This window comes from Squalius cephalus, assembly GCF_949319135.1.
Source record: "Squalius cephalus genome assembly, chromosome: 14".
NCBI classification, from domain to species: domain Eukaryota; kingdom Metazoa; phylum Chordata; class Actinopteri; order Cypriniformes; family Leuciscidae; genus Squalius; species Squalius cephalus.
This window is the reverse complement of record NC_137135.1, coordinates 31,934,749-31,955,291: the sequence shown is the minus strand read 5'-3', so window position 1 is coordinate 31,955,291 and position 20,543 is coordinate 31,934,749. Positions and strand designations below refer to the sequence as shown.

At 38.8% G+C, this 20,543-nt stretch overlaps 1 protein-coding gene across 2 annotated transcripts; it reads right to left on the bottom strand.

Moving 5' to 3' along the window:
• Nucleotides 1-223: 223 nt before the first annotated feature.
• loxl3a (lysyl oxidase-like 3a) lies at nucleotides 224-20,400 on the bottom strand. 2 transcript variants are annotated; one of them, XM_079891783.1, is made up of 15 exons: nucleotides 20,093-20,216; nucleotides 18,785-19,116; nucleotides 18,495-18,658; nucleotides 16,787-17,004; nucleotides 11,017-11,209; nucleotides 10,681-10,861; nucleotides 10,382-10,536; nucleotides 9,741-9,911; nucleotides 8,515-8,670; nucleotides 7,324-7,483; nucleotides 6,963-7,206; nucleotides 3,031-3,146; nucleotides 1,532-1,668; nucleotides 930-1,041; nucleotides 224-766 (listed from the first exon to the last, which is right to left on the bottom strand). In XM_079891783.1, exons 2-15 carry the CDS (start codon nucleotides 19,077-19,079, stop codon nucleotides 693-695), a joined length of 2,376 nt encoding a protein of 791 aa, XP_079747909.1. In that variant the 5' UTR covers nucleotides 19,080-19,116; nucleotides 20,093-20,216; the 3' UTR covers nucleotides 224-692. The 2 variants fall into 2 exon arrangements, with proteins under 2 accessions (XP_079747909.1, XP_079747908.1); XM_079891782.1 differs by lacking the exon at nucleotides 8,515-8,670 and having other exon boundaries at nucleotides 20,093-20,400.
• Between the last annotated feature and the right edge of the window lie 143 nt (nucleotides 20,401-20,543).

Sequence of the window (20,543 nt, the reverse complement as noted above, 5' to 3'; positions counted from 1 at the left end):
CATCTTTGCATTCTTATACATGTAAACCACTAGATTTAAGGTTTTGCAAGTAGTTTAAATGGAAAATGCCCATTTAACTACCCTGATTAACTTGTGACCACTCAAATGTGGTTGTAGAAAACTGCTAGTGTTTTAGTGGGTCTAAATTCCCAGTCCATAGACATATTTTTCCAGATTAGATCTGAATGTGGACCGAGAAGATCATTCAAATGGCATCAAGGTGTTTAAAGTGCAGATTTTAATGTTTTAAGACACTTCAGAAATATACAGATATATGGACACGAATTCTGCATGGGTTTAAAAATAAATGCACACACTGACTGAAGTATGAGAAGCATTTCATCAGCAATCAGTGTTTATAATTCCCTGATGCATGTTATAAATTCACTAAATGAAACCGGTGCACCACGTGAATGCTGACGTCTGCTCTGAGAGGAAGTGTATAGCCACTGTTCAACCACTCGCATTGACAAAGGCCCAGGCCACAATCACAGCTCTGTTCTGTCTCTGAGGCCCTTTTATATGATCATTTCTGATCACCTAATCTAACAACAGCACGACAACACGTGATTAGACCACAGTAACAATGGATTCAAATGAGAATAAATAGTAACGTTAAGTGATTAAAGTTTCTCTTTGTCCAGAGTCACGTGGTTATTGCAGGTCACTGGGTTTGTTCACAAAAAAAAACATTATGAGATCTTGTTGTTGAGCTGCCCTGGATAATGCTCAAATTCTTTCTCAGCCTCCTCACTGAATGAATCACCTAGAAACACAAATAATACATTACTTTTACATAAAAAAGTAAGCTTCATTTAGTGCTGATTTAAAATATCTGAATAAGTAAGCATGCCATTGTATTCCCCTCAAATCATGTTTAATAGAATCGGGCAGCTCTGAAGGACCCAGTGAACAACAGCACATCTCACCAAGATGACATTTATGCAACCAGACACGGTTGCCGTCGTATTTGCAGTTGCATCGCATCGCGTTGTTGGTGAAGTCACTCTCAGCCACCTCAAAGTTGGGGTTTATAACGACCTGACAAAGAGAAAAAAATAGTGTTTGCATAATTGTAATCAAGCTAACAGCATAATCAGCAAAGTAAGTACTAGTGACAGCAAGATCTTTAAAATAAAAGACTGTGTTCTGAGCTTTTTGTTAGTTAATCCTAATCCGGGTGGGTCTTTTCCAGTAAAATCCTTCCTCCACCCTCCCTCTGTGTAATTAAGGTTCATTACATCATTAATCAAACCAAATCCTATTACTCTTCTAACCCTGGCATTCCTGGACATCATGGTGAACTGCACGAGATCTGACTAAACTCCACCACTAGAGGGCAGAACTGCAACAGCGCTTTGACAGCTATTGACGTGCTGAAAAGCCCAGACAATGGGGTCCTACGGGACCAAAGTCTGCTCATGTAACTGCTCTTTGCTGTTAGTGTGCTATCCAGCTGATGGAAACACATTTTTAACAAAGTACCAAGGTGGTTTCTCTTTCTGTGACTATAACCACAAGTGAATACTACCTGTAGAATGTAGTTTCCAGGTTTAACATCTGTGATGTCAATCCACTGGCAGTCGATATCATGTCTGTACAAGTCCCAGCAGCCCACTGTGATCCCCTGCTCACCAAAGTTAGCACATGCATAGCGCTTTGAAACACCTGCAACAAGGGAAGTGGCACCAGTGTATTTCTGGAGACAAGCCGAAGAACACCTTAAACCAGCCTACAATTAAACCAGTTTTTGTATTCCACTGTGCTGCTTTTTTGTTGGTTTTTTAATGCAAACATGCACTAGACAAACACGTTTGACGCTCATTACAAGAAGTTAACTTTTTATTAACCTTGCTTTTTTTATTATTTCACTAAATGTCACGTTTTTTCTTTCCACTGGGCTGCGTTTTTCTATTGTTTTTCTATGTAAACATGCTACATGTGTCTTTGACCGTTGTCCTGCCACATGACATGGCATTGTAAAAACATGTTGCTCAAATAAAATAATTAAAAATTAAAAATTTCTAAAAGTGCATGGCGCTCATGCTGCAAATAACGCCATACGCGAACGCCCATCTCATGCATGTTTAAATGGAAAACCAGTGCAGTAAAATGCAAAAACGCATTGTGTGTGAACGTCTTGTCCAGCCAGGTTGATTGGATAGACTGTTTTGCTGATTTTAGATATTTTTTTACCAACTAAACTAGCCTAAAGGGACAGTTCACACAGTAATGAAAATGCTGTCATCGTTTACTCACCCTCATGTTTTTCCAAACCTGTATGAGTTTTTCTTCTGTTGAACACAAAGGAAGATATTTTGAAGAACAGTTGTGGGGCACCATTGACGTCAATGGGGCCCATCAGCTGTTTGGTTACAAACATTCTTCAAAATATCTTCCTTTGTGTTCAGTAGAAGAAAGAAATTCACACAGGTTTGGAACAACTTGAGGATGAGTAAATGATGAAATAACTTTTATTTTTGGGTGAACCATCCCTTTAAATCAGCTAAGAGCAAGCTATCTTTGGCTGGTTTAGTGTCTTTAATATTAATTACTTCAAATCTAAAGTATACAACCCTAGATGTATAGCCTAAAAGTGACAGAGCAGATTGAAAGTATTAGTCACTGTAATGTATCGGTACTGATCCATAAACAGATTTCAATAGTAGACTCACTATATACCCAGTAGTCTAGAGACCCCTAGTGGATAAACAACAACCATGGTATGAAAGCTACTATGAATGGTATGGTTACTATGAAACAAATCATTTATAGCACTGAAATAAAATGTTCCTTGATCTTTGGAAATAAAGGAGTTTATTGTAGCATAAAAACATCCTGTAACTCAAAACCTCCTGAAACCAAATTTATGAAAACTAAATTGATTATTTCTGTCACACACAAAAAAAATAACATCAATAAAGTAAAAACTTTTTTTTTTTTTTTTTTTAAATGGGTTGAGAAAAGATTAAAAGTTTGGTGTTAATCGTACAAACAAGTCCAGCATCTGACCTTCGACCTCTGTCTTACCTTCATGGCACTCGGTGTCCTCCAGACAGAAGCTCGCTTTATGTCCGTCTGCCACTTTGGTCCCGTTTAGAGACAGCAGGTCATAATAGGTGAAGATATCCATACTATGATAGTGCCTGGAGGTCATAAACACAGTCTTCTGAAGTTTAACAGGGTTAAACCATCCAAAAACCATCATTCAAAAATAACCGGCTAAAATCATTTAAAAAAACCATACCCGTGTATGTGTTGTGCTACAGTACAAACTCATTTAATGTATGCTCTAAGTCTTTAATTGAATCAGTGTTTTCTTTTTGTATCACAGCTTGGTTTGGCAATCTTACAATACAAATATTAGCCTTGTTAAGGTGGCAGGAAAAGTCATAGGAATAAGTCAAATTGACATTTATCATAGACAGGTTTTAAGTAAAGCACGTTCTAAGAAATTTTAAGAAATTTAGATCATCTGTTATATAAAAAATTTCAACTGTTGCCTTCTGGTCGTCGTTTTAGAGTGCCAGGTGGAAGAACGAAACAAATATTGTTAGTGTATTATGTATGTCTGTGTTACCTTCTGCTGCAAAACTAGTTTCCCCTAAGGGGGGCAATAAAAGTATAAACAAACGAACAATAACAGAATTTAAGCTATCCCGAATCCTGTATAGCCTACTATACTGCATCCTACAAATCTGTCATTTTCATGGAAAAAAGCAAAGATTTAAAAGGGCTTGGAGAGCAGATTCAGTGCTGTAGGCCTGTAGGAGAGAAGTGAAGTCGCAGTGTCTCAGACACTGGCTCCAGTCCCAATCCTTTCAGCAAGAGCACACAACAGGTTTCCTCATCATCATTGTGTCGGACACATACACTGGGAAACCTGATGTCTGCTGGGAAGCTTGCAGTGTAAACACAGACCACCACTAAGAGTTAATGAGACTATTCAAAGCTGCTCCTATTCATAAATCATCTGAAAAATGCATGGTGTGAGAGTACGTCCCACAGCTTCTACACCATTGAATTCAGACTTCGCAGTGATCTACAGCATTGAGAGGCTACTTTAAAGGGATAGTCAACACAAAAATAACATTTCTGTTATGTTTTTTGGTATTCAAACATATATTCTTTGAAGAAGTAGATCTTGAGCAGTATTTTTGAGCCAGTTCTTTTTAGTGAACTAAAAAATCAATTAAACCCACTGAATTTGGTAAGTGTAAAAATTATGAAAGTGTTTATTTACAAAATATCTCATTTTGTCTCACAGAATAACATCAAGGAGAGTAAATGGTGACAGTTTTCATTTTGGGGTGAACTATCCTTTAAGGATGGCACAGTTTACCAGAACAAAAAAACAATAAAAGTGTATAAATGTATATCTGGCATTTCAGTTATTGTTATAGTTTATTTTCCATGGTTTTATCTTTCTTATGGTTGGACCAATCGAGTAATTATAGTGTAACGGAGGCCAGCTAGTAGTCGCTGTGCGAGTAAATCTCACTCCTCTGATCTCAATAGGCTCTCTAGTGACAGATGCAGTCTTTAGCCTCCTTGTGAGAGCGCCTGACTCTCAGACCCGGGTTCGAGGCCCGCACAGAGCGGGGCGAGTAGGACCCGGGTGGAGGGGTTACAATAACAATAAGTAGCAGTTACAGGGTCGTTTAGAAACCTGTTCAAAATGTTGGAGAGCCATATGACAGACCATAAATAACTATTCTGCAGGCCCCCAATAAATAGCATATGGAGCAAGCATGACATCTGGTCAAAAACGTTAATGTTTTATGAACTTTGGCCAGTAGGTGGCACATCCACCACCGGAGGAAAATATTATTTAATATTATAATGTTCATTTTATGCAAATATTGTAACTGGTTTGTCACACGGCTATTTGGTCCCCAATGCTTCTCAATAAGAGTGAATATTTTCATATATATGACTTTTCAATTCATAGACTTCAATGCAGAAAGCACAGAATAAGAACTTTTACAGATATAGTTGTTTAAACATGAAGGAGGAAAAACTGTAACCATCCAGTTGTAATGCAAAATATGAATATTTAAGCACTAAGCCCATGCACTACACTTCAGCTCAGTGTAGTTGAAGGTTATAGCATGACGAACAGAAACCACTGTGAGACTGATATAACCAGCCCTGGATCATGTCGGCACACGTGTTCATTTAAAGCAGAGACTGCCAGCTTGAACTTTCATTCACCCTGTACGTTGTCCAGGGTCTGAAAGCCTCTGCTCTGGTTTGTAGGAAGAAATTTATATCAGATTATGACTTTTGGAATGTTGTTCAGCCGACATGACCACTAGCGCTCAGTGTTAGTAAAGCCATATGGGTCCTTGGGGATGCAGCTGGATCAGGCTGGAGCAAAAGGAGATTCAGCAAAGCTGCCAGACGCTTAAAAGAAAAACACAGTTGATAGATCTCTGTTCAAACCAAGCAAGCCAACCTATATAATCTATTCATGCATAATTCACTCTAAGTTCAAGTGGTGCTGTCATGCAAATACACAAATGCAGACACGAATGCTTGGCCAGTGCATTGCAACATAAGTGTACTTATCATGCATTCTTGCATTACTGTGGCAGTACAAAAACCTCAGTACTCAAGGGGTGGTAGAATCTTTAAATGTCTAAGGCATTCATTGGATGATGACAATTTAACTGAGTTTAACTTGATTGGCAAGAGTGTCTTCAAACTGTTGTCATGATAGTCGACCGGAAAGACTAAACTGACTGTAAAAGAAGACAGTTTTATGGATAATGCCTATTGTAGTGAAGAATTCAGTGATAATAGTCAATGCATTAGCATTAGACATCATGAACTAACAATGAACATATTTAATAGTGTTCATTAAGTAAGGATCTAAGATTAATAAATGCTGTAAAAGTATTGTTCTTTTTTATTTCAAGCTAGTTATTGAACTAATATTGTTGAGTGTTCCCAGCTAGCAAAAAGTCGTCTATTAGACGTTGAATAGACGTAAATCTTCAACGTCTAATTATGACTTTTCAACGTTGAAAACAGGTCGATCTTCAACGTCTTGATGGAATATGTAAAACTCTTAAAAAAAAATGTGAGATAATAATGAACATGGTTTGGTAGTTTGTTTTTCTCCGTTATTTTAGCATGTATAACAGACTTATCCTGTCTTTGATGATCAGTTGAAAACACATAGTCAAACAGTCCGGCCGAAACTACTTTGTTGAAATCACGTCGTAAACCAGTCCAAGGCGGACCGACTACTTTTTGTAGGCCGAAACCCAGAAACGAGTTCGCAATTTAGCACATGTGTTTGAATTGTTTTTTGGTTAAATGCCTGAAATTTAACAAGCTCAAGATATTTTCATGTTTTATTCTACGACATGAAATTCATCCGTAATACCCCCTTGTGGTTTTTAAACTTTTAAAGGCAGTTGCTGAAAAATGATTAAATGGGACTACAGAGGTTGTTGGGACATTAAATGTAATTTCAACGAACAGGTAAACTCATCTAATAGCTAGTCTACTTTCACTGAAAGTGAGAGGTCATTGAAATCATGCGACCGTGGTGTAGTTCACTAATAGCCTACTTTAGCTTTTTACTTCTGGCGAAGTTTTAGGTTTTGTAAAAAATTCATAAAAGTTGTGTTCATTTGTGTTGATCATAATGAATAAAACATGTAAGAACCATTAACTTTAGTTGGTTTGTTTTCTGCAATGACCCAAAAGCCAATGGAAATATCAGAGGGAACCAGGTTTTTGCTAACTTCCATGTTGGCCAACAAAAATACATCACTGCAGCGCTCTATTTTGTGATGAAATTGAGCTTGCATAGCTATAAGCGTTTGCATACTTGCGTAGCGTATGTTTTTGGGTCTTAAACACATGCTCCACCTTAAAGAGAGAACATATGGCCTGCAGGCCAGGTATGAGATTTGAAATTTAGCAACAACAAGAGCTCCTCTGTTTACCTATGGCATTCGTGCCACACCCACGAGTGGCGGCCGAGCCGTGGTCTGAAGTCAGCCTTGCCGATGTTGTGTATCTGGGAGGAGAAGCGCAGCAGGCGACGGTGGCCGTATGGCCAGTTGGCTTGAGCAGCTGATTTGGTGAGGCAGTTTTCCTCTGCTGCACAGTACAGCATGTGCAAGGGTCGGTCCTCGATGTACACGCTCTGCTCCACCAATGGAGCGTTCAGAACCAGGTCCGAAGCCGCTAGGGATTGTGTGAGAAAGAGAAATGTATTGTTTTAAAACAAAAATATGATGGAATAACCCTTCTTTTGCAACACATGCAAACAAACTTTTCTTTACGGACTTGCATATCACTCACTGTCTGAGCAGATGACGCCAGCGGAGAACTGCGCTCCCGCTCTTTTGCAGCTGATGACAGGATGATGCTGACAGTCGGTCAGAGTCATCTCATCTCCCTTACACTTCACTCCGCTCAGGACCATCTCCGTCACGTTACTGCTGTCCCAGTACCACGTTTCCTTAACACAGGGGAGAGCTCGTCAGTAGATGAATGAATATGGCAAATTACTGAACATGGATAAAACAAGAAACACAATTCAAAGCATAAATCTGAATCAAACCATATAGCAAAAATAATGGCAAATACTTCCATTGGTCAAACAAACATACAGCTATTGGTTGAGTTTTGGTGTTGGTGTTGCTGGTTGCCTTAGTTTGAGCCACAATGTTTCCACTTTCAGTCTATGGATAAATTTCTTAATATTGCGAAAATTTATCTTCGAAAAAAAAAGTGGATAGAGAAAATTACATACTGTTGGAAAAAAACTATATTAATAAATTATTTAAAGGGATATTCACCGCTGGAAAGATGAATGTGTATTTAAATTGGGTCATTTATGTAGTAGAAATGTGAAATTATTTTAAAAGTTGGTGCCTTCTAGACTGAGAAAGTCTATTTTTGGCTCATGTGGATGAAAGACAATAAATCCCAGAATGCACTTGCTTCGCTGCCCTACGAGGCCACTCCCAAGCCACGCATACCGGTTACAGAGGGCAGTATCGGAAGAAATGATACAACTAGGCTACTAGTTGACTTGAAACTGAAAAGACGCCGTTTTATCGTGAGATCCCCCTATGGGCGGGTTGAACACATGCGGAACGAGCTCCCACTACTGGCTGTAGTCTCTCGCCTCTGGACAAAAAAATTTTTTTTCCAGACACACAATACAGAAATCTCTCATCTCAGGGGGACATGAGGGAGGGAAGCACGGTCATTCGAAAACACTACCGGGTTTCTACTGATACAAAGCTTAATGCTAATCGGAGAAGTATCCCTTTAAATATAACTTTAATGTTTCAAGCGTACTGAACACACTTCAATGTTTTAGTAACCTGATCTGGACTATTTTAAAGAAAATACTGACCCCAGACTTAACGGTAGTGCATACTTCACACATGAATAGCTCACAAGTCATGTTAATATGGGATTTGAAAACCAATCAAGCTGCGATGCTTGATCAGCCAGTCCCATAGCGCCTTGCTTACTCACAGTGATAGCATGCAGGCAGTATCTGAGGCCTAACTGTCTGCACGCCACCATGGCTTCTCTTGTGGTCCATTTGTCACTGCATATAGTTCCCCACCTGGACTTGACCTGAACCTCCACGCGACCCTCGTGATCCGTCCTGCCCCCCACCATACGGATCTGCAGACAGACCCCCACTGCAAGGGCTTAGCATGCAAACTAGGCTAAATAAAGTGAAGAAGCTAAAAAAATGCTAATGCTTGAATTACAAAGTTCTATATCTGCTAGTAATGATTTGACTTAGTGGATTATTGTGATCAGTCCCAGAGGCAAAAGAGCGTGGTGCGTTTTGCTAATAAGTTAATGTATTGCTGGGTTAAGAGGCGTTAGCATTATGCTCTATTCACACTGTCTTGAACATGTATTGTTATGGTAATCAGTTGAAACCTCTTGAAAATTACTGCACTTACACTGCAAAGAAATATGAGATTTTCTTTCTTTTTTGCAGTGTATTTCAGGGGAGGCGAACCCGTTCGGCATAATGAGTGGCCATTTTTTTTTGAGACACCCCAGATTTTCCTACATAATATCAACACAGAAAATGTAGAAAAAGTGCAAAGTTGTCTGGGTTTACTTATTTTTAATGCACTGCAGGTTTAAAACTCTGCAAAAACATACCGACATACAGTCACCACTGCTTAAAAAAATATCAGATTTCGACCAGACCTGTACTGAGCCCCCAATGGGACAGGGTGATGAAAAATAATGTTAATGCATTTCCAAGCAAAACTTCTGCATTCCCCCAAGAAACTTTGCATTCGCTCACAAAACTTTTGTGTTCTTTGCGGGCAAATGCAAAGTTTCTCTGGGAACGCAAAACATTTTTGCGAGTAAACGCAAAGTTTCTTGGAGGAACGCAAAATATTTATTTCCTCCCATATTTTCCCCTTCACCATGTCCCTTTAAGGGCTCCATAGACCTGCAGCAAACATTGCATTATATTTGTATTATATTTTTAATTTTGCACCGCCATTTTAGTAACTGCAATTACATTAGTTTTCTTGCAGTGGAGTTTTTTTCATACTAAGCTGATTTTTTTGAAGGTTATTCGAGTTTTGTTGTACAGGTAACCACACCTTACGATCACACCGTTTCTGTGCATCCCCCTAACCTCCATGCTATATTCACTTAAACTACTCATCAACTCCATGTCTGTGCCTGTGTTGTATGTTATACAGTGGTTATCTTACTCTCAGGCCACTGCTGGCATGTCCCAACCCCAGCTGTCTGCACACTACCATGGCCTCCCGAGATGTCCATCCGTCCCCACAGATCAAACCCCAGTCCCTCATCTCACTGCCTGTAGAGAGCAGCAGCTCCACCCTCCCCTCCAACCGCGTCCGACCCCCTGTCAGGCGGATCTGCCACAGGTTACAGAGCAAGCATGAGAAAGAATTAAAAGACTTAAGAACCTTGACTTTGATCATTTAAACTTGATAAGCAGTGCTGCTTTAGGGCTGTGAGAACGTGTTTTTACTGCACATTGCATCACCTATTTGAATAAAGTGTGCTCATTTTAAGTGATTTTACAGATTTTGGTGGTGCAATGCTTTAGTTTGGATCAGCCCTGAACAGCATTGTTAGTGTCCATAGCTGAGCTAAGAAAAAATTTAACACAATACAAAAACACATAAGCGTTAGTCGTAAATGAAGACACTTTGATGAGGGCATCAAAGATTTTGAAGTCTGATACATCAGAGACAGTTATGGTTATAATAAATGTTAAACGTTAGATAAAAGCAGATTTGAGGCAGTTTTTTTTTCTCTATACACTTTATAGTGTACTTGCTAGAAATAAAATAACAGTAGAATCATCATGTATGTGTCTGACCGTTTTCTCAAAGCCCATGTAGGGAATGTTGCAGATGACGGAGGCGTCCTCCATGTGTTTGCAGTCGTCAGCAGTGATGCTCTTATGAGGACAGTCCCACAGGCTCTTCTCATCACCAAGACACTGAACCTCATTCATGTAGATGGGACCCATGCCTGTGGACAAGAGATCATAACAGGCTTTGAATGGGATATCTATCTATCTATCTATCTATCTATCTATCTATCTATCTATCTATCTATCTATCTATCTATCTATCTATCTATCTATCTATCTATCTATCATCTAGTGTTGCCCACCTTGGCCCATTCGTGCTCCAGTCAGAGCCTCTTTAGCGGTGCCGAAGCCCAGATCTCTACACACCACGCTGGCGGACTGCAGGTTCCAGCGGTCGTCACACACGGTACCCCACTCACTCCCCTTCAGGACCTCCACACGGCCCTCACCTGCCTTTGCACCGCCCTTCAGACGCACCTGAGCCTGGAGAATGAGAGCGAGCATGATCAATGGAAGCCATAATACAGGTGTTCTTGTAATCCTGTTGATATTACCTCCAGAAATTGTGATTAGTGTTAATATCAAATCAGTCCATTGAAAATGAATTACGTTAAACTTAATGAGCTTTATCTAATCACCATTGGATTGAGCTTGACTCTACGTGCTCTGGCCTGTGTGAACAGTGGCCCGGGCACACAGTTGACTACAGCAGCTCCTCCATTGGGACAGGGGGCACTAGAGTTTGCTTTACTGAACTCCATCGTGCATGCTGAAAGATGAGCCTCATTTCCAGTGCAGGCCACGGAGTGGATCTTGTACACACTCTGGTGACTAAACAGAAACACAAATGATCAAATGACAAACACTGTATCCCAAAACAATAGTAAGAAATTTCAATAATATTCTGTCTGCTGAAAGAATAATTACTGCTGTATGAGCAAAATAACAATTTATTATGTACCACATACAGTAGGCTTATAATACACCAGAAGATGTCTTTGAATTCTGAACTTTGCAGTGCTCAGACAAGTAAACCCGAATGGAAAGCATGACTGATTTCTTACATTCTATCAGCTTGCTGAGAAATAGTGTCCAGTCCAGTGTGAGCAAATACTGCGTACTGATGTTGCTTCTCCACTGAAGGACATTAAAATGTATTTATAGAGTGTACATCTATAGTGTATATATATATTCCCTCAAAATATATTATCTTATTACTTTCTCCTAACTTTGGGGTGAAATATGACCCAGACATGTTCTTGTCAGCTTTCGAGAGATTCACCCGTCTAGTGTAGCTCACACTGCAGTATTTGCTTTATGAAAGGCATGATTTTACAATGGTTCACCAGATTTATGGCACATTCCAGACTCTCACACAGGTGATAACATGACCAGGAGAGATCTGGTAAGGAGTAATATTACTGTAGTGAGAGAGAAGATACTTTCCTCTTGTGTGACTTTCCAGCACAAACTTCTGTATGCAATTAAATGGCAGAATTAAAAAAATCAAGTAAAATACTGGAGAATAAGATATATGAGTCCCCAAAAAGCATTTGGATGCTTAAAAATCATTGCATGGCATTAGATATGAAAATATAAAACCAAGTGTCTTATGGCATATGCAAACAATTAATTTAAATTGCAAACAAATGAAAAATAATAAATTTTTGCACAATGATTCTGACATTCAGACATTTTTAGGTGTGACTTTAGTGTCCAAATCCAATTTTTTTAAGTTATAAAAACAGGCCTTTTTATCCAATTTCTGGGAAGCACAGACATTCATACAGACAGACATCTGAGAAGTGTAGGATATCATCCACAGTCTTGTAAATGTGCAGAGTGAGCTATTTCTGAAGTGTATCTAGCCAAGCACTTCTGGCACGAACCTGATGTCAATGTCATAATTACAAAGATGAAGAGAAGTACAGTATTTTACCCATTTCCTTTCAGTAAATTATGTCAGAGCTCATGATCATTTAAAAGCGGTGGAAAGAATAAATGGCAGCTTTTTCATCCACCCAAGATTACTTGTGTTTAGTCAGCTTGTAGACTTTAATATCAAGCAACATTAAGTGTAAATTAACTGGCCTTCTGTCAAGAGAAGATATTTCATCAGTCAGACTGATGAACAGCCAGTGGGAGAGTGTTTTTGGAGCTCATCTTCAGCATGCTGAGGACTTGAGCTCATGTCTTAGGAGGTATAAGTCACTCATTCAGTTTAATACACACACAGAGAGTGCATTAGTCGAAATGATAGCCATATTCTCACAATGCACACGTGAATTCTCCTATGCTGGCTTGTTTCTCTGTCCAGTCACAGACTGCTTACATTTCACCATCTGCTGTGAATCGGGGTAAGTGTCTGTGTTCAGATGTGGATGACTGTTTCAACACAGATGGAGGAGAGAAGCCATAAAAGCACAGCAAAACAAAGCAATGAAATCACATCGAACCTTCATTATGGCGACATTAAAAACCTGCCGCCACAAGCTGCTGTGTGTGGTTGCCAGAGCGTTGCTATGTGGTTTCTAAGGTGTTCAGAATGTATTTAGCATGTTATATGCAGTTACTAGGGTATTCTGCGGGGTTGCAATGGTGTTGTTTGCAGCAAGAACCATGTCTTGATTAATAAATAGATTTAAGAGAATAAAATTCAATAAAAATTCAATAAAATTATCAATAAAAGTGAATTTGTGCATGTAACGAGGTCTACTGGAGGCAAGCTTGGAGAACCCAAATGCAGTTTTATTGAACCATGAACATGGACATGGAGTTTTTGATATAGCCTTGTGTATATTTGACAGTTTAAACGCAATAAAGAGAACTTAGTTTAATACTCAATAAGACGTGAAAGAGAACTTAGTTTAATACTCAATAAGACGTGAAAGAGAACTTAGTTTAATACTCAATAAGACGTGAAAGAGAACTTAGTTTAAAACTCACAGGACGCACCATCTGACATCCAGATTTCTGTGCACGCGTGCTTCTGATATGTGCACTCAGAAAACCATCATACGTTTAGACTGATAGGGCTTTAAAACACATGCAGATAAAAAACTTTCATGATGATGAAGAACTGCAATGTCATGTGAGCATGACGGCGATAGAGATGATAATCAAAACCAAAACGTGTTTTAGTTTTTAGCAAAGTAACCATGCACTGTAAAGGCTCCGCCCTCTTCTTGAAAGCGGGGTGGAGAGCAGCAGCTCATTTGCATTTAAAGAGACATACACAAAAACAGCATGTTTTTCCTTCCACTCAAAAATGATCTGTGGGGTATGTTGAGCTGAAACTTCACAAACACATTCTGGGGACACCTGAGACTTATATTACATCTTGTAAAAAGGGGCAAAATAGGTCCCCTTTAAAAACTGAAGTGTCGCGCTGGAATTCATTTTTGGCTTCTGTATACATAAAGCCCGCCCTCTTTGATTTAATTGGTGATTTCAATCATTTTGTATTTGTAACTTTTACAACTTTTTGTTATCCTAACAACAAACAGCAGGATCAATATCAAACATTGGGTAGACAATTTGGAAATTTATAATTATTGGTAGGGAGGGGACTTGTCCCTGTCAATGGTGGATACGGCCCTGGTTTGCAGTACAAACGGTGCAGGACCACATCAAATTACCATAACATTTACCTATCGCTATAATATTAAATCAGAATGAATCAGAGAGACAAATAACGCCACAGCTCAGTATGAAATTTCCATCAGGGCCTCACTGATCTGTATTGTACATTTTTCACTGGCACAATGATAAAACTTCCTCATCCCTCACAGTTAAAAACACGTTGGCTGGCATCCCAGTGGTAACATATGGAATTGATTTCATTTTGCAGGATTTTGTAAACATTCGTCATTACTTCATGTGACAATGCATAACTGCCGCATCCCCCATGACCTCACGAAACATTGGGTTGTTTCTCTGACAGCTCATATATCCATCAAGATTCGTGTGTATGTGCTCACATTCGCTGCCAGGTTTCATAACAACATATCCTGACTTGCATAAGTGGATTCTTGCAAAAGTCTTTTTGGCCGCAGCATGGGAAGTGTATGATGATCTATAATGATTCATTGGCCGAAGATCATGAAATAGAGACATTTTCCATCTTTTTAAAAGTGCCTGAACACGTGCAGTAACCAGGTATATATTTAATGGTGTATATGAGCTCTTCATCTTGAGTATTTGAGGGAATAATGGAAACTATTTATGTGGCTTTGCAGTAAAAAATTACAAGCAGACATCCAAATGCATTTGAAACAATGAACATTCAATCTTTTGAATGTCTAGATGCTCTGACTGAAACACAAACACTAAAAATAGGTTTCAAATAACATAAACATAAAAATGCACAATAAATTTCCATAAGAATCCAAAATAGTCTAGATCACACAGACAAGTGATCATTTAGAGGAAGGCAGCAAGCCACAAATTAGACAGTCAGCTTCGAGGAATTTGAAACCGACCATCTTGCTTTTAAAATGCTGTTTTGATCACAAAGTTCCTTCAACTGTTGTAAAATACATATTTATTTTGTTTACAGCTATAAAATACCTGAAATTACCTCAGAAACTACTTTGACCACCACATTATATAACAAAATATCTAGCGGTATAAGTATAATAAAATAAAGAAAATATAAGTGTATTAAAAAATAAGTGGCATTTAATTAATAAAGATTAAGCACACTTTTCGAGAAAAAATATAGCTTTTAAGTGATGAGAAAACAGATACACCATTCAAAAGGAAGATTTTAAGAAGGCTGCATCCGATATCGAATACTTCCCTAGCTAGTAGGCAAAAAACAATATGTGACAAAAAAAGTGTCCGAATTCACAGTACTCATAAAAGAGTAGGTAAAAAGTACCGGCGATGACCTACTACTACTTCTGACGAGATTCTGAAGTGTGCATACGACGGACACTTTACTATCCCATGAGGCCACGAGGATTTATGAATGGAGGATAATTGACGCAACTGACGCTGGTAGGTCACATGATAATGACAGCATGTCGAATGTAGTATGTTTGTAATCTTGATTACATTCATAATTCACACATTAAAAGGGTGGTATAATGCCACTTTTTACAAGATGTAAAGCAAAAACGCGTCGTTTTGTGTGTGTCCCTTTAAATGCAAATGAGCTGCTGCTCCCGGCACAGAGGGCGGAGCTTCAAAAGCTTGTGTGTTAGCAGCTCTGATTACCTCACGCAGACAAGCACTAAAATGTCAGAAACTGTTCTGTCTTTTTATGTTTAAACTGGAGTCGGACAATGATGGAGAGACTCAAGAAGAAGTGACAACATGTAGAATGCAACAGGACGTTTCTGAATGGTTAGTTGATTCATTTATGTTGCTGATGTGGAGTTGCGATAAAATTGCTTATTCAAAATAAGTACCTACTCAAGAGAGTATGCGATTTCAGACACAGCCATCGAGTGTTGTGCCACTTAGTAGTTGTCAAACATTAGTTGATCATGTTCATTAAAGTAACAAATGACACCTGTGGTTACTCCTGTGTGAGCTTGAGGAGAACTAACATCATACGTTCACTAAAAATCATTAAAACCAAAGACTTTAGATATACAAACAAAGTGCACTCATTTTACTTATGAATTGGAGAAAGTGCAACCCAATATGGCGGAATAAGTCACGCCTTAAAAAAAATACGCTTTTTGAACCCTTTGAGCATAAGAAACTACATTTATGAGACAGTTTTTGTAAGATTTCATTGGTGATTTCTAATTTGAAATTTCATTATAAGCTTGGTGAGCAGCTTTGGAGAATCCCCAGCTAGCAAAAAGTCGTCTATTAGACATTGAATAGACGTGAATCTTCAACGTCTAATTACGAATTTTCAACGTTGAAAACAGGTCGATCTTCAACGTCTTGATGGAATATGTAAAACTCTTTAAATTTATTTGAGATAATAATGAACATGGTTTGGTAGTTTGTTTTTCTCCGTTATTTTAGCATGTATAACAGACTTATCCTGTCTTTGATAATCAGTTGAAAACGCGTAGTCAAACAGGCGAGACCAAGGCGGACCGACTTATTTTCAACCATATTTCAACGTTGAAAGACGGTAATTGTTTACTGGGTTTTATATTTTATATATTTTGTTTTCGAATTAAGTGGTGTTCTAAGTGCAGCTTATGTGTCCAAATGCGTTTTGCGGCCACTGTGCGTAAGATGTGTGTGTGAAATACCATCTCAAAATAATTTCAGATGGTTCGCCATTTGATAGACAATAGCTGTTTATTCACTAATAGACTACATTTTGTACCAATCATATCGAGCACCTTAAGTTATCAATCGAACATTTGATAAATACTGTTTTTTTGAACAACCATAATTAGTTTGATCCTTGTGTCCTTGAAACATGCCCATTACCTGCTTGGCTTCTTGGCCGTAGTTCTCTGGGAAGGGAATCCCATCATGCCACACACCACTCGAGAGTTCTTGGTGGTCCAGCCAGTGTTGCAGATGTGACCCCATCCGTCCTTAAACTTCACCTCTATCACTCCCTCCGTCACAGGCATACGGCCGGCATGGGCACCTGAGAGTGGACGCAGACGAATCTTCTCCATACGGTGTTTATCCACCTGCATCTAAAACAAATGCAACTCTACATCAGGAGAGGTAAATGTGATATAGGGTATATACTGGTTTCAAGACCAGTTTTATACTGTGTTTTTTCAAGTATGTGCATGTCTGTGGTGAAGATAAGTCCAGTACGTCTTTCTGATAGATATAAGCCTTATATTTGTTTAACTAGTCAGCTACAAACTCAAAATTAAATTTCATGCAGGGTTTTTAGGAAACGAGTCCGTCTGTTTGGCTCATGCTAGACCAGAGTCATCTCACATGAGGGGTTTGGATCACTGTGGTAAGCGGCCAAACCACACCTTCATTGAGCATTGGCTAGAACACAAACTCTCTCCACCATTTACACAAGCACTTCCAAATGTCTGGCCAGCACAGTCCACAAAGTCTGCTGAGCACCTTGCCATGAGACAATCAACTGAAATCTGAATTTGGAACTTGGGTCTCATTCTTAACCTAAGGCTAAACTGCACGGCAAAGTAGCAGCAAACCACATCTATACCAGTTGGCTTTCTCGTGCAATGCATTGTGGAAGTTTAACAGAGTTTCGGCCAAAATTTCAGTCCCCATTGGGAAAAGTTCATAAATCATACTTACTGATTTTTTGTTTGTTTGTTTGCTTTTGAAAACACATAATGTTTTAAGGGTTAGGTTTAGGGTTAGGGGATACAATGTAAAATATTGTAATAAAAATCATTATTTCTATGCATAAAACTCAAAAACCCAATGTGTGTAGTTATGTCATAAGTCTACACTAGATAACTGACATTTCAAATCACATTTAGTTTCAAACAAGCTTGCATTTCTATGAAACAAATAGTGAGCATGTTATAATTACTTTGGGATGTTCTTTGGGAAGAACATTCTTCTTGTCAATCTGTGTTTTGGAAAACATTTGTACATTTGGATGTGAAATCAGTCATTTGCAACATTCCAGTAAACTCAGACACATCTGATTGTGTGTAGTGAAGCACAAACAGCAGAGGTTTCCAGAGGTTCGTCTGACACCCACTCGTGTTCTCAGTGTTCTTTCAGCCTTCCGGACAAGAACACGGAGAAACCTGGCACATATACTGAGCAACGGCACTTCTGCGTGCCCTCAACTCTTCCTTCTCTTTTCTTCTCTCCTGTTTTTCAGTCGCTAATTCTCCAAGCTCTTGTATCTCTACATCTGTCTCTCTTTCTCTGGTGTGGTTCCAGGCAGATCATCAGAGATGAATTTACAACTGAGCAAATACTTTGAGTCAGAGCAGAGTGACTCTGGCTGTGGACACTCATTATGTGGATGAAGGAGAGAGAGAACATGCAGGAAAAGTCAAATGTCAAATGGAGAGAGAGAGATGAAAAAGTGAAGAGATAAAAGCAGTCTGCAAACAAGTGATGCATGGCTACCTCATGGTTGGCCTCATTCAGCTCTCTATGTAATGGCGTAATTGTTATTTTTCTCTGTTTGCCAGCATCAGTGGCATGGCATTTGATGGAAGTGATCTTTTACCTCAATGATGTTGGATTCTGCAAAGCCCGGAAGTCTCTCGTCTTTACAGACAACCCCTGCGTCCTCTTGGTGCGTGCAGTCGCTGTTCCCCCAGCCTCGGGACACACATTTCTCTATGCTGTTTTCCGTTCCTCCACACATGACATTATCAAGCCAGATTTTACCTGCAGGGACATGGATCTCTAGGTGAGGTTACAACAGGAGTTTCAGAATCTGGTTATAACTAAGCATGAACGCGACAAACTACAATAGAAATGTCATTTTGCTAATAAGGTTTATTTTTATCTCACCATTGCCCGGTCCATACTTGGCACTGTGCGACCAGCTTAGTGCCTCCACGAACCCTAGATGATGACATAGAACATGAGCGTTGGCCAAGGTGAAGTCATCATCGCAGATAGTTCCCCACTCTCCACTGTAAAACACTTCCACTCTCCCTTCATTGTGTTTGCGAGGGTATCCGGCCAGACGAAACTTCATTTTTCCATCATGAGATGGAGAGGGGGTCTGGCTGAGACAGGAGGGCAGCCAGGCGGCCCATAGCACCATAGCAATCACCGAATCCCATAATTCACCTCTCAGCATGGCTTGAGCATGTGAGAGATGAAGAGAGTAAGAGAAACTAAAAGAGAGAGTGATATACAGTATATACATTAATTTGCAAGGTGTGCATGAAATGATCCTAAAATAAAGAAAAACTCACTTAAAGCTTCAATGTTCCCTGTTTCCATGAAACAGGGCAGGGCTGAAATACTATTACATTTATAAAATATCATCAGGTTGAGAATTCTCCAAATATCACACATGTTTAAAGTTATAATGTTATTTTTACTTATAAACAGTGTTGGGTGTAATTCATTACTAAGAAATTAATTACTGTAATTTAATTACTTTTATTTTCCATTCCCTTGAAAAAGTAAGGAATTACTCCTAATTTTTCAGTAATTTAATTGCACTTACGTAATTGCATTAAATACTGTACTGAACAATTATATGTAAAACAATTTTATGTCAAAATTTTATCTAATGATTCAATCTAATGATGAAATGTATAGCCTAACCTCCCTTTAAATACTTATGTCAGATCAATAATTATTTATGCAATTTTAGATTATTTATTTGTCTGTCCTTGTATTGTAACTTGTCAATGTTGATATGGGATTTTATTACTTTATTAGAGTAACTTAACTAAGACTGCATGCTTATAAAATTAAAATACACAATAGTTAACTGTACATGTGCACATGAATGACAGAGCATAGTTAGCTATTTCCAAACTTTGTTGGATTTACATGAATTACATCTGAACACCAGTTGGATACACTAGCAAATATTCCTCAAAATAGTTGAATATCGTCTTAACTTTAATTATTCAATTACAGAGTCGTGTTTAAGATCACAGCACTCATTTCTAAAGTCATTCAGCTTTGTGTGAAGAATATTTTAAGAATCTGAGGTTTTTCATTATAAAGAAACTTTTGTGCAATGGAAAGATTCTATGGATATTAAAGTTTCTTCATAGAATAGATGCCAATACAATACAAATAAACAAAATGCATTTAAATAAAATAATCTTGTAGTGTCCATGCTCCACTTACCTGAATCCAGGAGACAGAAACTTGCACAGGTTTTCTTCTAAGTCAAGTGGTTGTGGGCTCAGGTCAGATCTTATCACAGTTTGATCAGTCACTGGAAGTTGGTTAATCACAGGACGCTGTTGCTGTCTGCAGAGAGAGAGAGACAGAAAGAGAGCTGGCGGGATGAATAGGTTGAACTGGAACTGCCGTATCTGCCCGTTTCACAGGTTTATTAAGAGGAGGCAGGTCTTATGTAGAGGTCTCTCTCAGAGTCAGAGTCAGTGAATGGAAATGTCCCGTCATCCCGTCACGTTCTCTCCATTTCTGGCAGAAGGTTTTTTTTTCATAATCAGGAAAAGACTCTCTGAGGATGCATGTGTGCACGCAGTAGCAGGAGGAGGGATGATGAAGCATTTTCTCCACTCTCTCCTTTTAATGATATTCTATTTCACATGCATTTTATATATAATTA

Bases quoted from the DNA above. Each gene is read 5' to 3' on its own strand.
- loxl3a (XM_079891783.1), bottom strand. From the start codon at position 19,079: ATGCTGAGAGGTGAATTATGGGATTCGGTGATTGCTATGGTGCTATGG. The intron at 10,862-11,016 runs GTGATTAGATAA...CTCATTCTCCAG, and splicing joins GAGTCAAGCTCAATCCAATG to GCTCAGGTGCGTCTGAAGGG. The intron at 1,669-3,030 runs GTAAGACAGAGG...CCCTTGTTGCAG, and splicing joins GGACACCGAGTGCCATGAAG to GTGTTTCAAAGCGCTATGCA.